At 49.3% G+C, this 13691-nt stretch overlaps 1 protein-coding gene across 1 annotated transcript in view; it reads left to right on the top strand.

The window, feature by feature from the left end:
• Positions 1-8211, top strand: part of NOL10 (nucleolar protein 10) — a 90562-nt gene extending 82351 nt beyond the window's left edge. The window contains exons 20-21 of the mRNA XM_025927255.2: positions 3928-4030; positions 7427-8211. Of these exons, the coding sequence (XP_025783040.1) occupies positions 3928-4030; positions 7427-7546 (223 nt within the window). The 3' untranslated portion in view covers positions 7547-8211. The remainder of the gene's footprint in view (positions 1-3927; positions 4031-7426) is intronic.
• The last annotated feature ends 5480 nt before the right edge of the window (positions 8212-13691 follow it).

Below are 13691 nucleotides of genomic sequence, written 5' to 3'. Positions count from 1 at the left end.
GGAGCCGGCAGGGGGGGGCTCCTAGAGCGCAGCTTCCTCACCCCCTCCCCTCGGGGAAATACATATTCCCGGCCAGGCGGCCCTTCAGTAGGAAAGTGTTCTTTGAAGCACCCGGCCTGTGGTCTGCCTTGGAAATTCAAAGGTTTCAAAGACATTTCCTGCCTTGGAGGAATTCACCGTGTTCACCAGGTGCTTGTAGCAGCTCTTGGGAAGCCGCTTATCACACCTACGACTTCATCCACTTTGTGGACGGACCCTCCAGCTCATTTCCCTCACTGGTCGTGGATGAGAGCGGAAGGCACGCGCTCTTCGTTTAATACAAGCATTTTTTAAATCTGATTTTGAAAGTGATTTCATTCCAAAGTTGCACTTGGCAAAAAGAATCTTACTCAAGTTGATAGGCACTCAGGTGATACATAAGCACATTTTCATTGTAATACTTAAAAAGAGTGTAGAATAAAAGGCGAATCTCCCTTTGACCCCACACTCCCTCCCGGAGGTGACTGCTGTCACTCACGCGTGGTCAGTGTTAGCTTTTTCCTGGACGGGAATGGGCCCTGCTGTAATCACATGGCGGTTGAACTTCTCACTTCATGCAGCAGGAAGTCTTGAAAATGTTTCTTTGTAAGTACGTGTAGGCCTACCTAGAGCTGCGTCAGTCTTTCATAAGGTGGACGGGCCATCACATGGGTCACATTCCCGGATTCGGGTTGGTTAGGTTGTTCCTTGCTTCCCTCTTCCCTTTTTCATGGTGATAAATATATACACACGTGCGGGAATTCCTTTAGAGGCTGTATGACCTAGTCATGGAACTTGCTGGATCAAAAGGGGTATGCGGTAGATACGGCCATATCGCCCTCAAGAGAGGCCTTGAGCTCTTTGCTTCTTACCAGAGTGCCTATTGCCCCGCACTTGCGACAACAGTGGACGTTAGGAATCTTTTTAAAGTTGAACAAAGCTGATAGATGAGGTGTCCAGACACCCTGGTTACTTCAGTTCACATCTGCGAAGATAGGGGCCTCGAAGGAGCACCTGCAGACAGAGAGCATCAGACCGTATTCAACAACCCATACGGTCTCCGTAAGTATCTGTCAGAGTCATTTGTTCTAAACAGAGTACGTAACGTCTGCCATTTATCTGTAGATTCCATTTCTCCACTGCCGCCTTATTCCCTTCGGTGTAGACTGTGGAGGAATGAGTCCTTTGTTTTGAGTTAACTCCTCTCAGTGCTGTACTAACTAACACAACGTGCCTCCACACAAAGTGATTTTTAAAAACTCAGTTGAGGTGCATTAGTTCTGGGGCGTACAATAAATATCTGATCTGACGTTTCCCCTTGTACTTTGTGCCCCCCCCCCTTATTTTTTTAAAGATCGCCTTGCTGAGAATTCTGGTTCTTCCCCTCATCGCCCTGTCTGTCCTGTGCTGAGTAATTTCTTTCTTTCAACCTTTAAAAGCCCACATCTATCTTCCTCACCAGTCCCCACACATTGGTGGGGGGGGGAAGGGGGCTGTTCAGCTTGTGACAGTGAACTTTTTTTCCCTGAAATTCTTAACCTTACTTACTGGTGACACACGGTGTGGCCCTGTGCATTTTGTGCTTCTGTTATAGTAGATGGTTTTCAGGTGTCTGTCTGCTTCTTGAATCGTCTCTGACTGAATTCATTCTCAAGGCGCTGGCTTAGGGATGGCTGGGTAGAGCCACGTACCGTAAACTGACTTTCAAAGGGAGGGCAGGGGCGCTTGCTTTCATGTAGAAATCTGCACGCTCAGTGCCTGTGTCTGATCTTGTGCCACGGCTCATTCTAAAACTCCGCTTCTCTTTCCAAGCAGCCCAGACAGAACAAGTTTTTACAAGTGCACATTGAAAGTACATTGAGAGGAAACCAGAATTTATAGACCCTATCATGGAGGAAATAAGGTCATTCTTAAAGGAGTAGTAATTGCCCACAATTTACTTGAAAAGTCACTTTCTGCCCAAATTAGTGTTTTCCGTGTGCCACCCTGTCTCCAAGGCTCCGGAGCTATTCAGAAGCCACGAAAGGAAAGAACAGAAAACGGCACGAACAGGCCGAGGAATGTGCTTAGGCCGACATCACTCCCATCCACGCTGGAGTCCGTGTACGCTTCCCGTCGGGATTCTTGTTAAAAAAAAAAAAAAAAAGTAAACTAGATCTTAGCTCCGTTCCGTTTGTCGTGTGGAAGCTTGTCATTTAGGAGACCCAGCGGACACATTTCCTACACAAAACTTTACAAATCGGGTTTGGTGTGGCACACTCCTGGAAACCAGAAATTCTCAAACCGGAATCCTGGCTTTTAGACTTGAGTCCTTGTGTGGCCTGGGGCGACCAGTTAGCTTCTCACCTCCCTTCTCGCCATCTATAAAGGATACATACTTGTGTCTCAGGGATGTTGAAAGGATTAATTAGTTCGTCTGTAAAGCGCTTTGAAGATGAAAAGTACTTTAAAAGTGCTTCTTAATAACATTATTGCTTAGAAAAGAGTGCCACTTTTATGCTAACCACTTCACGTCTCAAATTATGTAAAGAAGACCTGTTTCGTACATCACTACCAGTCGTAAATTGGAGATAAATCTCTCGTGGTGTGCACATCAAACGTTTCCTTCAGAATTTCAAAGGAGCATCGCTTTATCTTACGGGGCGTTTCGGAGCAGTGTTCTGCCCAGTAATTAGTGATGAAGATCGTATTTCAGGAAAAAGAAAACCCTGCACCCGGTTCAGCCGTCTTCCAATTCAGTCAGGTCGTTCAGTATTAACTTGAAAGGGAAGTGCGGTTACTTTTTTCGAGGAGGGAATAGAAGAGAGAACCACGTTCTTTCCTTCTTTCTTCCTCTGCTCCCCGCACCCGTTTCCATCACAGGCACCTGAGGGTGTTGCTGCTTTGCCGTTTCTCCAGGCGTTAGAGCTAATATTAAAACTTACGGGAAGTTTTTGTCTTTAAGCCTGACGCAGTTTTTTCCCCTCCGAACCAAGTTAACAAAAAGGGCCGGTGTTGTGAATTTCTAATAAAACGTTACAGCAACATGCAATGAAGTGTTACATGTGCAAGATACAAATGGAACGTCTTGATCGTAAAGCCGGGGCACAACGATGTTAATTATGCAGATGACAGAGAATTACGGGGCACAGCAAACCGTAACGGGGGCAGGACGTACAGAAAGAGACTCTAGAAAAGTTTGGAATATATGATCAAGACTTGAAACAAAATGTACATTGGGGTAAAGTGCTTCAGGAAGAGTAATTCAAGTAAGAAATTGGAAGGAAAAGTCACCTGGAGAAACAGCAGTGAGTGAGTAGACTGAATCGGATAGAATTTGCCCTCGTCTGTAGTCAGACCGGTTCGCGGTTCGGGTTGTTCTTGCGACGGGTGGTGAGTGTAGTCCAGGGAGCTAAGAGTGAGTGAAGGAAAAATCAGAATTCGCGTGGCCCTTCTCCAAGCCTTGATCTGGAAGACTTGATCTGTGTGTTCGCTCCCTCGACGAGGTGAGTGAAACGCTCTCCTACCTTGTGCGTGCTTTAAATACGAAATGCTTCGGAAGCATACGTGCCGCTGACCTTTACAGGAGATTACAGGCTTCAGAAATAGTGCTCCTTGGATCTTAGCTTCAGAAATGTGATTTAGTAAGATAAGCGGCGATCATTGAAAATCTATTTGGAACCACCACTTAAAATACTAAGTTTGTGGCTGTTTGGGCAGCTGTTGTTTTTACCGCGTATCTACTGGGTGTGAGCAAAGGCTGAGCGCCCCTAATTCTTCCCGCGGTTGTGTTGAATGAATGCCATTTTCTGTCTTGACCACAAGGGTAAAGGATTTTCTCCATGTGAGCAGTGCTCATTAAAACTGGTTTCAAATGCTAAATCAAAACGTAATGCTAATTAACGTATCATTCTCTTAAATTTCCCACAGTAAAACGCTTGAAGATCGTTTGAAACTTGAGGCAAAAAATGGCACGTTGAGTATATCAGACACCACAGTTGGCAGCAAACAGTTGACGTTCACGTTAAAGAGGGTAAGTTTTTAGTGTTACGTTTTTTCATTCAAGAAAGGAAACTAGGCTTCCAGTAGAGCTACGTGTGTGTGTGTGTGTGTGTGTGTGTGTGTGTGTGTCTGACCTCAGAACTGCCCTCCCAGGCTTTTCCCCTCGGAGGAACCGTGTTCCCGCTCTAGCACTCCTCCCGCAGCCACAGCCCCTCCTGGGTTCCTGGGTTCGGGGCAGGCACACAGCTTGGCCGAGGCAGAGGCAGGCGGGTCCCGGGGTCCCCGGGGGGACAGGGCAGCAGTGTGGTATCTGGGTGTCTGGGTCACTGGGCTTATTCTGGTCTCTGGTCCCTGGTCCCTGGTTTCCCTGTAAAGGGAAAGTCCTGACTGCCTGGGGCTTACACAGTTCGTGCGAAAATGAAAATAGGATGGCTCTGAAATTATGACTATGATTGTTATTACTATTTTTTTTTTTTTTTTTTTTTTTGGCTAAAAACAAAAGCACTAAGAAATACCTAAAATGGCCCCATGGTTGAGTCAAGCAGAGGCTGTGAAACTCTTTTGGGGGATGCATCAGTTAATATTTGATTTATGCCAGTTGTATCATTTGAGTAACCAAATTTTAACCTCTTAAATCTCATTTTTACTTAGGAATAATTAGGGATCTGTGTAGTTTTTAATAGAAATCTCTTTCTCTACTAGGTGTGTGATATATTTAGGTAAAATCTCAAGTTTTTCCAAGATTTATATATATAATTCAAAAAAAAAATTTTTTTTAACGTTTATTCATTTTTGAGAGACAGCATGAGTGGAGAAGGGACAGAGGGAGGGAGACACAGAATCCGAAGCAGGCTCCGGGCTCCAAGCTGTCCGCACAGAACCCGATGCGGGGCTTGAACCCACAAACCATTGAGATCATGACCTGAGCCCAAGTCGAACGCTCAACCGACTGAGCCACCCAGGCGCCCCATTTTTTTTTTAAAGTAAACTCTACCCACAATGTGGGGCTCGACCTCACGACCCCACGATCAAGAGTCACGTGCTGTACCAACTGAGCCAGCCCAGCGCCCCTCATGTATACTTTCTAATATGTGAATAGAATGGAAGGGGAAAGTTCATGCTTTCGTATTATTTAAAATTGTATAGTGGCAAAAGTAGGATTAGGTCCCAAATCCAGGTTTCGAATTTCCTGTACCGTAGTTCCTCCCTCATCAGATCCTTGGCGAGGCTGCTCCGTGTGGTCTCGCCTGCGCCCGTGTCCCCCCTTTCGTTGGGCCGGCCTGCTGGTGACTGTGGGAGAGCAGCCGGGGCAGGACCGAGATGGAGAAGGAAAGGAAAACGTGGAGATGAGCTACTTGGCCCATAGATCATAAGGGGCCGGTCACGTGGTGTGGACGTCTTCCAGGACGGCCTTTCAGAGAGAGGCTGGTGCGGGTCCCTTTCTGGATGGGGCTCCGTCTGCGGGACAGTCGTGGCTGCTTACAGACTCCTCAGGAGGCTCCTGCCTTGGTGGGGAAGGCCTGGCAGGGCCCCGCGCAGTGTGCAGCTGGCGAGGGAGGTGCTCCCGGAAGGTTGCTCTTCCGCCAGACCCATAGGGAAACGCCTGGGACGGACGTCCGTGTTGAAGCTGCAGAAACGCTCCAGTGCACCTTGTTTACCTTTACTTGGTTCATCATTCCCCGAAATTGTTTGGATGAGACACTTTCGGGGATTCTTTTTAACATGAAGAAACAAAATATTAGGTGCCCAGTGTTGACTGACTCTACAAGGGTCCTGATCCTGTTACCTGGTGTGCCGGTAGGCGGGTTCCCTTGGGTTTTCTGAGCTTACCGTTAACAAGTGCGTCTCAGATATCCGCTCTGGGGTATGTGCCCGGGATACACAGAACAAGACAGATGTGGTCCTCGCCTCTCCGGTTCCCAGTCTGTCGAAAGAAGCACGCCCCCAGTTCCATCATGATGGTGGTGGCGGGGACCCCGGCAGAAGACAGAAGTGCTGTGAGAGCGTCCGCCGGGGCCTGACCCACACACGGGGGCTGGGGAGGGCGAGCGATGTGCAGGGTGAGAGCCCCGAGGGGCCAGGCGGGGCTCCAGGCTCAGGGTACCACCGAGGCAGAGTTCTTGCCTGAGGAGGGAGGTAGTCGGGCACGCTCAAGGGTGCAGACGAGGGCCCGCGTGTGTAAAACGGGATCCCGGGAGGAGTGGTGTCGGATCTAGCCGGAAGCACAGGGGGCCTGGTCCTGCGGGGCCTTGTGAGTGGGCCGTGGGTTTCTCCTCGGACCTAAGTGGAACCGTGGAAAGCCGTTGACAGGTTTTAGCAGAAAACTGACCATTTGTATTTCTAGAAACTGAGTGTGGCTGTTTTCCGAGGAGTAGTGGGCCGAAGGGGCCCGGAGCAGAGGCACGGTGGGCGCGGAGGAGCTCGGGACACACGGGGCAGGAACGTGCGGCAGGATTGACTTGGAATGGGCTCTGAGGAAACAGTGGTAATCAGAAAGAGAACTCAGGGACTCATTCGGAGCCCCCGTCTCGGAGCTTCCTAGAGCAGGGGACTCGACGCTTCGGGTCGTCTCTGCTTCCCCACCACTCGCTCACCTCTCAGCTCTGGTCGGGAAGTACTGAGTCGTGCCAGCTGGAGGTGAGGACAGAGACTTCCCCTGAGGAGCAGAACACAGAGGAGTATTTTCGGGGCGGAGAGCAACACGGGCCACCGTCAGGCAAGCCTCGTAGGTGTGTGTAAGGCGGCGCTTTTCAACTCGGAAAAATTAGGTCCCGGCAGCGCTTTCTCAGTTTCCCTTTTGTGCAGTCCCACCGGCTGAGAATATTTTCTGAGCTTTGCATTCAAGAGTTGGTACTGTCGGGCCCGTCAGATGTGATTTGGAAACCACACGGCTCTTCCCTCCACTGCGGATTCTGCGTCGAGGAAGCACCGCTGAAAGCAGTGGTCCTCCTCGAGGGCCGGGGCGCCTTCGGCGCGGTCGGCCTGCTCGGCCCGCGAGCCTACCTGCGCACTCGCCCCGCCAGGAGCTCGCAGGCCACTTGTCCGCCCAGCCGTTGTCGGTGGTTAACGGTAGCAAATCTCTGGCTTCTGAGGGGAGTTTGACTCTTCGGAAACAGCCGGAAAATCTTTGGAACCAGTTCTGGCGGATGATACTTAATCGTGGGTGGGTTGAAATACACCGTTAGTACCTGTAAGTATTGTTTTGTTTTGGGTTTGGGGCCACGTAAATACGTGTTTTTGGCTTACGAATAGGGCAGCATTGTGGGGGCAGAGTCCAGGGGCTGGACCACGTGCGCCGGGGTCCCGGGGGCAGTCTTTCCAGAGCCCCGCAGCGGGGCTGTGGCCGTTGGTGGTCTGCCGGTCCCCTTTCTGTAAAGGGGGTATTGGGGTTTTCCTTCCTTCTCTCTCACTTCTCTTCCTCCTTCAGTCTGAACAGCAGAAGAAGCAGCAAGAGGCTGAGAAACTGCACCGACAGGAAAGGAAGACACTGCGTCGCTCAGCCGGTCACCTGAAGTCGAGACACAGACGGGGACGGCCATTTCACTGAATCTGGGAATGACCCTACGTGTGGTGCGGAGGGAGCGCCCGGACCGCTCGCCCTCGGGGTGCGTCGCAGACGGGGGAGCGCGCTCCGGAGGTGCCCGTGACCCCTTGGCGCCTCTGCAGGGTGAATGGCAGCCTGTCCCCGTGCTTCCGCGTCAGACTCTGCAGCCGCCCCCGCCGGCCGGTGGGTCGCCCCCAGGCTGCCCTCTGTAAGTCGTCGTTGCCCCAGTCGGTCTTCCCCGGGTTTTATTCAGGTGGAGCAGGTGGTGGTTCTCCCACGTTGTGAAACGTGTGCCGCGAGATGGGAAGTCACTGCGGGCTGAAACTGCAGGCTCTTCGTGGTCCCGGGACTTTGTCCCTGCGGCACCTGCTGCCACTCACTGGCAACCCGCCCCGTCCCACCCGGTGCCCGGGTGCCGGCCGGCTTCGCGGTCACACGTTCGGACGCTTGTGGCTTGTACGCGTGTTAGTCCGGGACTTTTAAAAAAACGTTCGTGTACCAAGAGAATATAATTTAGCGGTAATAACAACCTAAAACAGGAAACGGAAGCTACTGGTTATTCTTTTAACTTTTCGCAAGAGTACAGATTTTTTTGTTTGTTTCTTAAGTGCAATTTGAGATACACTGGCTGGAGAAAACATTTGTAAAAATAAATACTTCCATTTTAATGGCTCCTTTGAGGCAGATCCGTTCTTTGAATTAATTTGAAAATTAAATTTGGTTTCCCTAGCTTTTCAGGTGTTGGTGGGATTTTGGAAGCGTGTTTCTTTATGCACGGCTGGAACGGGGGCTCTCTGGCCCGCAAATGACAGAATCTTTCTGAAAATGCTGTAAGCACGAAGGGAAGGTAGAACGTGCTGAGGGCAGCAGGCTGCAGAGTGTGTAGCTGGCCTCGGGGCCCCGGACTTAGCTCACTCTCCCCGCCTTCCTTTTCTTCCTCCTGTTGCCGCACGGTTCCTCATCCCTCCGGGTCTCCCCGGCTCACGTTCCTGGCCCATCCCCCGTCCCCATCACATCTCTGTTGCTTCTGTGCGGACAGGTGTCCGCTTCTGAGGCCCGAGAGGTGTGGTCTGCTTCCAGAAAAAAAGGTGCCTTGTCTGTGGCGTGCGAGTCCGTGTTGTGTGTATGTGTGTCTGTGGTGAATGTGTCTGCGGTGCGTGTCCGTGTGGTTTATGTGTGGGGACAGACTCTTCGCCAGACAAGAGTCTTATTTATTGCCTGCACCCAGCCCGGCTCGTGCTCTGGGACCAGAGGCTTCACCTGTTTCCATCCCCGGAGCCACTGCTCTCCTTTTCCAGCTCTTTATCCCCTGAACCCCTTTTATGAACCACCTCCTCCCGAAGGAAGGGGCCTCAGCTTTTCTGCACTTCCTTTTCTCTGTTTCCCACGTTGACCGCTTCCTCAGAGAGGACTCCAGAAGTGAGGCAAGGACACTCAGCTCTTGTCCCGGGGGATCCCCGAAAGGGCAGAGGGATCTGTGATGGGTGTTCAGGGAAAACTTACTCAGCAGGTCGATGTACAGATGCCCCCTCCAGGCCCCGGGGCCCCCCCTGTCGGGGCCTTAGAATAGCCCCCTCTCTTCCGGGTTGAGATTCTTCAAGTACCTGCCACAATCTTCTCCCTTCTTCGGAATGTAAGTTTCATACTTGGTAATTGTTTGGTTTGTGATGGATTACTTTCCAGCCCTACGTTGTGGGTCTCCACCAGAGAAGAAGTACATGCAGGGCGTTAGGGAGCCGGGCACAGCCTAAAGATGGGGGCTTGGTTTCCACACCAGGACCGTCCCAGGGGCTACTGAGCGGTGATTTCTCCCCTCGTCCTGCTCCAGATGCCCCTCAGTCTCTAATATCCCTGACCTGATGCCTAAATGTGGGGTTTTTACATTCTTTTTAATGTTTATTTACATTTTGAGAGAGAAAGAGCACAACCGGGTACAGGGCAGAGAGAGAGGGAGACACAGAATCCTGTGAGGCAGGTTCCAGGCACAGAGCCTGATGTGGGGCTCGAACCCATGAACCATGAGATCGTGACCTGAGCCGAAGTTGGACGCTTAACCGACTGAGCCACCCAGGCGCCCCTGTTTTTTTTTTTTTTTTTTTTTTTTTTAAGCTTATTTGTGTATTTTGAGAGAGTGAACAGGGGAGGGGCAGAGAGAGGGTGAGAGAGAATCCCAAGCAGGCTCCACACTGTCAGCACAGAGCCCAACGCAGGGCTCAGTCCCGCAAACTGTGGGCTCATGACCTGAGCCGAAATCAAGAGTCAGATGCTCAACTGAGTCACCCAGGTTCCCCCTAAACATGTTTTTAAACAACTATTTGAAAGAAAGTGAAAGGGGAAATTGATGGGCACACAGTGGGCACGATGGGGCATCTGGGCTCTGGTTGGTTCTGCCCCTTAACCTGGGTGGTAAGGTACTACCCTCACGACTGGTACACCTTTCCGTATGCATGTTATACCCCAACTACAAAATCTGATTAGAAAAGAATTGTATCAAAGTCACCTGTACCCATTATAACACGTTAGTCCCATCTGATCCCCCGAGATCACTCCTGATGCTCTAAGACACATTTTTTCAAATATTCTTCCGTCTTATAAGCAGCTATATACACATTTGTTTTGGTAATCAAATGGGATCATACTATTTATGCTGTTCCTCAGCTTGATTTTTAGAACTAATTTTCTCAAGTGAGGACCTATGCAGAGAGATGTACTTCATTGCTTTTTATAAACTTCAGACTGTTTTACTGTATGGTTGATCCATAATCTGACTCTTCCCCTATTGATGGTTATGCCTAAAACTCTACAGAAAGAACCTTTTAAGAAGTCACATCTGTGATAAGTGTAACCCAACTTATTTTTTCAATGGACGTATGTAGGTAACTTTCTGGAACACCCGTGCGTGTAGCAAAGCACTGTAAATGGCAATGCTGCTTTTTCTTCTTTTTCTGTATCTCTTTTCTCTGAGATTATCTCTTTTTTTTTTCTGAGATTATCTCTCTTTTTCTGAGATTTGAGAGAATTCAGTTCTCTAGTTAGGCTATTGTTTTAGCTCTATCCGTGGGACTCACCATCTGTCCTAAGAGCAGAAGCAGATATTTTTTTAACATAATTGGGCTACCCTTAATGACGTTCTTTTCCACACTGTTTATGGAGCGTACTGGTAGGCCTCCAACTATAATTATTACAAAGTTCCTCAGACAGTTGTGTGGGTTTTCATCTCTCGTGCGAGACCCACACCGTGTGTCCTCCGGCCGCCATGAGCAGCACAGACCTGACCTGTGAGTGCACAGGCAGGGGCACCGTGGCACTGCCCTTGCTGCTTCTAGAACACTCCGGGCATTCTCTTAAGCCCAGATGCGTTCTCTTTGCAGGTGCATTTCCTGTGCTTGGAGTGCTTTTCTTCGGCCGGCCATTGGCGTGTCTGTCACACTCAGGGAGCAACCAGCTGATGTTAAATGGTCACGCCCTTGCCCCCCGCACACCGCAATGGATACCCAATACGGTGTGCTTGTAAGAGACTTTATTATGGAAATTCTCAAACATGTACCGAAGCAGAAGACAGCTTAATGTGCTCCCCCATACGTACCCATCACCCAGCTTCAGTAGTTAACAACAATCTGATGTCATTTCACCGTGAACTCCCACCCGCTGGCCCCATTACTTTGAAAGATTTTGATTCCAGATACTATGTTATCCATAAATATTTGTGCTGCTTTTTTTGTTTGTTTATTGTTTGCCCCCCACCCCCATCCCACACCAGAATGTACCCTGTTTTGTTCACTGCTGTATATCCAGCATGTAGTACGATGCTTGGCACATAGTCGCTATTTAATAAATTTGTATTCAATGAATAGTTGAGTTAGATGGAACTTTGAATTCAATACCACATGGGGCAATTGTCGCTTGTCAAGAGCCGTCTCAGGGCAGAAAGGCCTCACTGGAGTAGTTCAGGAGGGAGTCGGCAAAAGGGAGTCAGAAGGAGGGATGGTGAGCAACACTTGGAGTTTTGGGACATACGGGAACAGAAAATAGGATGTGTGCGATCAAGAGACGGTTTTCTTTAAAACGAGAGAAATCCCAGCACGTCTGCAAGTTGCTGGGAATCATCCAGGAGAAGGAAAAAGTGATGATGGCGGAGAGGACCATCTCCAGAGTGACAGCATCAGTAAGTGTAGTAGTTATCTACTGCTGTGTAACAAGTTACCTCAAAGCTTAGCGGCTTAAAATAACAGAGTCACCTAACGGTTTGGGTGGGTCGGGAATTCAAAAGCAGCCTGGCTGGGTGGTGCGGATGCAGGGCCTCTCCTGAGGGTGCGGTCAAGGCGTCAGCCGAGGCTGCCGTCGTCTGCAGGCGTGACCTGGGCTGGAGGGCACATCCCTTCCACACCTAGACACACAGTTGCAGGAGGAGGTCCCAGGTCCCCGCCACCTGGACCTCTCCATGGGGCTGTCCTCAGGACTTGGTAGCTAACTCCCCGGAGCTATAGATCCAAGCGTGAGAGAGACCAAGATGGAGGGCACGATGCTTTCGAGCATCACCTGGTGCCAGAGGTCATGCGTCAGAGGTCTTCCGCTTTCTTCCGTTTGTTAAGAGTCGCGAAGTACACCCGCCCCTGCCCCCCACTCAACTCAATTAGGTGCCATCTTCTGAGCGTAAGGAGCATCGGTAAGGCTGCCAGATAAAATACAGGACACTTGGTGAGATGTGAATTTCAGATAAGCAAGTAATTTTTCAGAGTATGTTCCGCATATCGGATGGGCCATCCTTACGTGAAAAACTTGTGATTTATCCAAACTTCAAGTTTAATGGATGACCTATATCTTTATTTGCTGGATTGGGCCACCCTAGAAGGAATGCGTAGACGTAGTTTAGAACCGGCACAGTAGCAAAGGAGGGAATGGGGTGTGGTGCATAGATAGACGTAGTGACCTTGCATAGACACGCGGGCAGATTGTAACGAGAGAGAAGGCGAAATACACAGGCAAGTTCAGGTAGGTAGGTGACGCATAGGCAGATAGGGAGAGGGAAGCTGGTGGGCACTCCCTTGAATTGCTTCTGTTTCCTCCCTGAATTAAGAAGCAAAGCTATGGGCCAGAGTGAGCTTCCTCCCCTCAACTCCCCTCGTCCTGAACGTCTGTGCTTTGCACACCAAGCTCACTCTTGATTCAGAGCCTTTGCTCTGGTTGAATCTCTTAGTCCCCAGTTAACTGTCCGTCCTGATCCTTTTTCTCCTTCCTACCTCTCTACCCCGCCATCATTTTTGGAGAACAACCGATTGCTTCTTCAAAGTAATAAAACCCAAGACATCGAGTTGAGAAGCATGGGCTCTGCTTTTTCTTTTCCCCTGGTTTTATTGCCTCTCTGGGTTTCCTAAATTCTACCTCTGCTGGTTTCCAAATGTTTCTTACTTTGCCCCACAGTAAGAAACACATTTGACACTGTGACCCAGAACACATGCATATCAAAAGTGATACAAACTGTAACCTATTAAGCTCCCTGCGATTGTTCTTTCTATCCTATTCCAGTTTCCTTCGTTTCCCCCACCCCCCACCCATCCACGTAATAGGTTCACACCCATTAAATTGACTTCTCGATCCACTATGGTAGATCCAGCCCCAAGTTGAAAATCACTGCCTACCCGAACAGGTGGATTGTATTGTTGCATTCCAGAAACTTGGTGCAAAGCCCACTGAAATTCATCCCCCAGAGGTGTCCTTGTTGCCACAACTTGTAATTGTGATACATTGTGTGGTGAGACATTTTGCCTGAGCTTCTAGAAGAATTTTTTTTTTTTTTTTTTTTTTTTACTAAATGTACAAGATGAATATTTAATTCTTTTTAAAAGCTCTGTCAGCATCATTTAAATGCAAAACATATTTCAGGGTGCCTGGGTGGCTCAGTCAGTTATGAATCCAGCTCTTGATCTCGGCTCAGATCATGATCTCACGGTTCGGTTCGTGAGTTCAAGCCCCGCATTGGCTTAGGATTCTCTCTCTCCCTCTCTCTGCCCCTCCCCTGCGTGCACTCTCTGTTTCTCTTTCTCAAGATAGATAAGTAAAAACATTTAAAGAAATAAATGCAAAATAGATTTTATAGAAGAAAGTTTTCGTGGCTTTATAAAGAAACGTGAAAGATTTTCTAGTTCTT

This window comes from Puma concolor, chromosome A3, assembly GCF_028749965.1.
Source record: "Puma concolor isolate L17-30 chromosome A3, mPumCon1.1.hap2, whole genome shotgun sequence".
NCBI classification, from domain to species: domain Eukaryota; kingdom Metazoa; phylum Chordata; class Mammalia; order Carnivora; family Felidae; genus Puma; species Puma concolor.
This window is presented reverse-complemented; position numbering and strand designations above follow the sequence as displayed.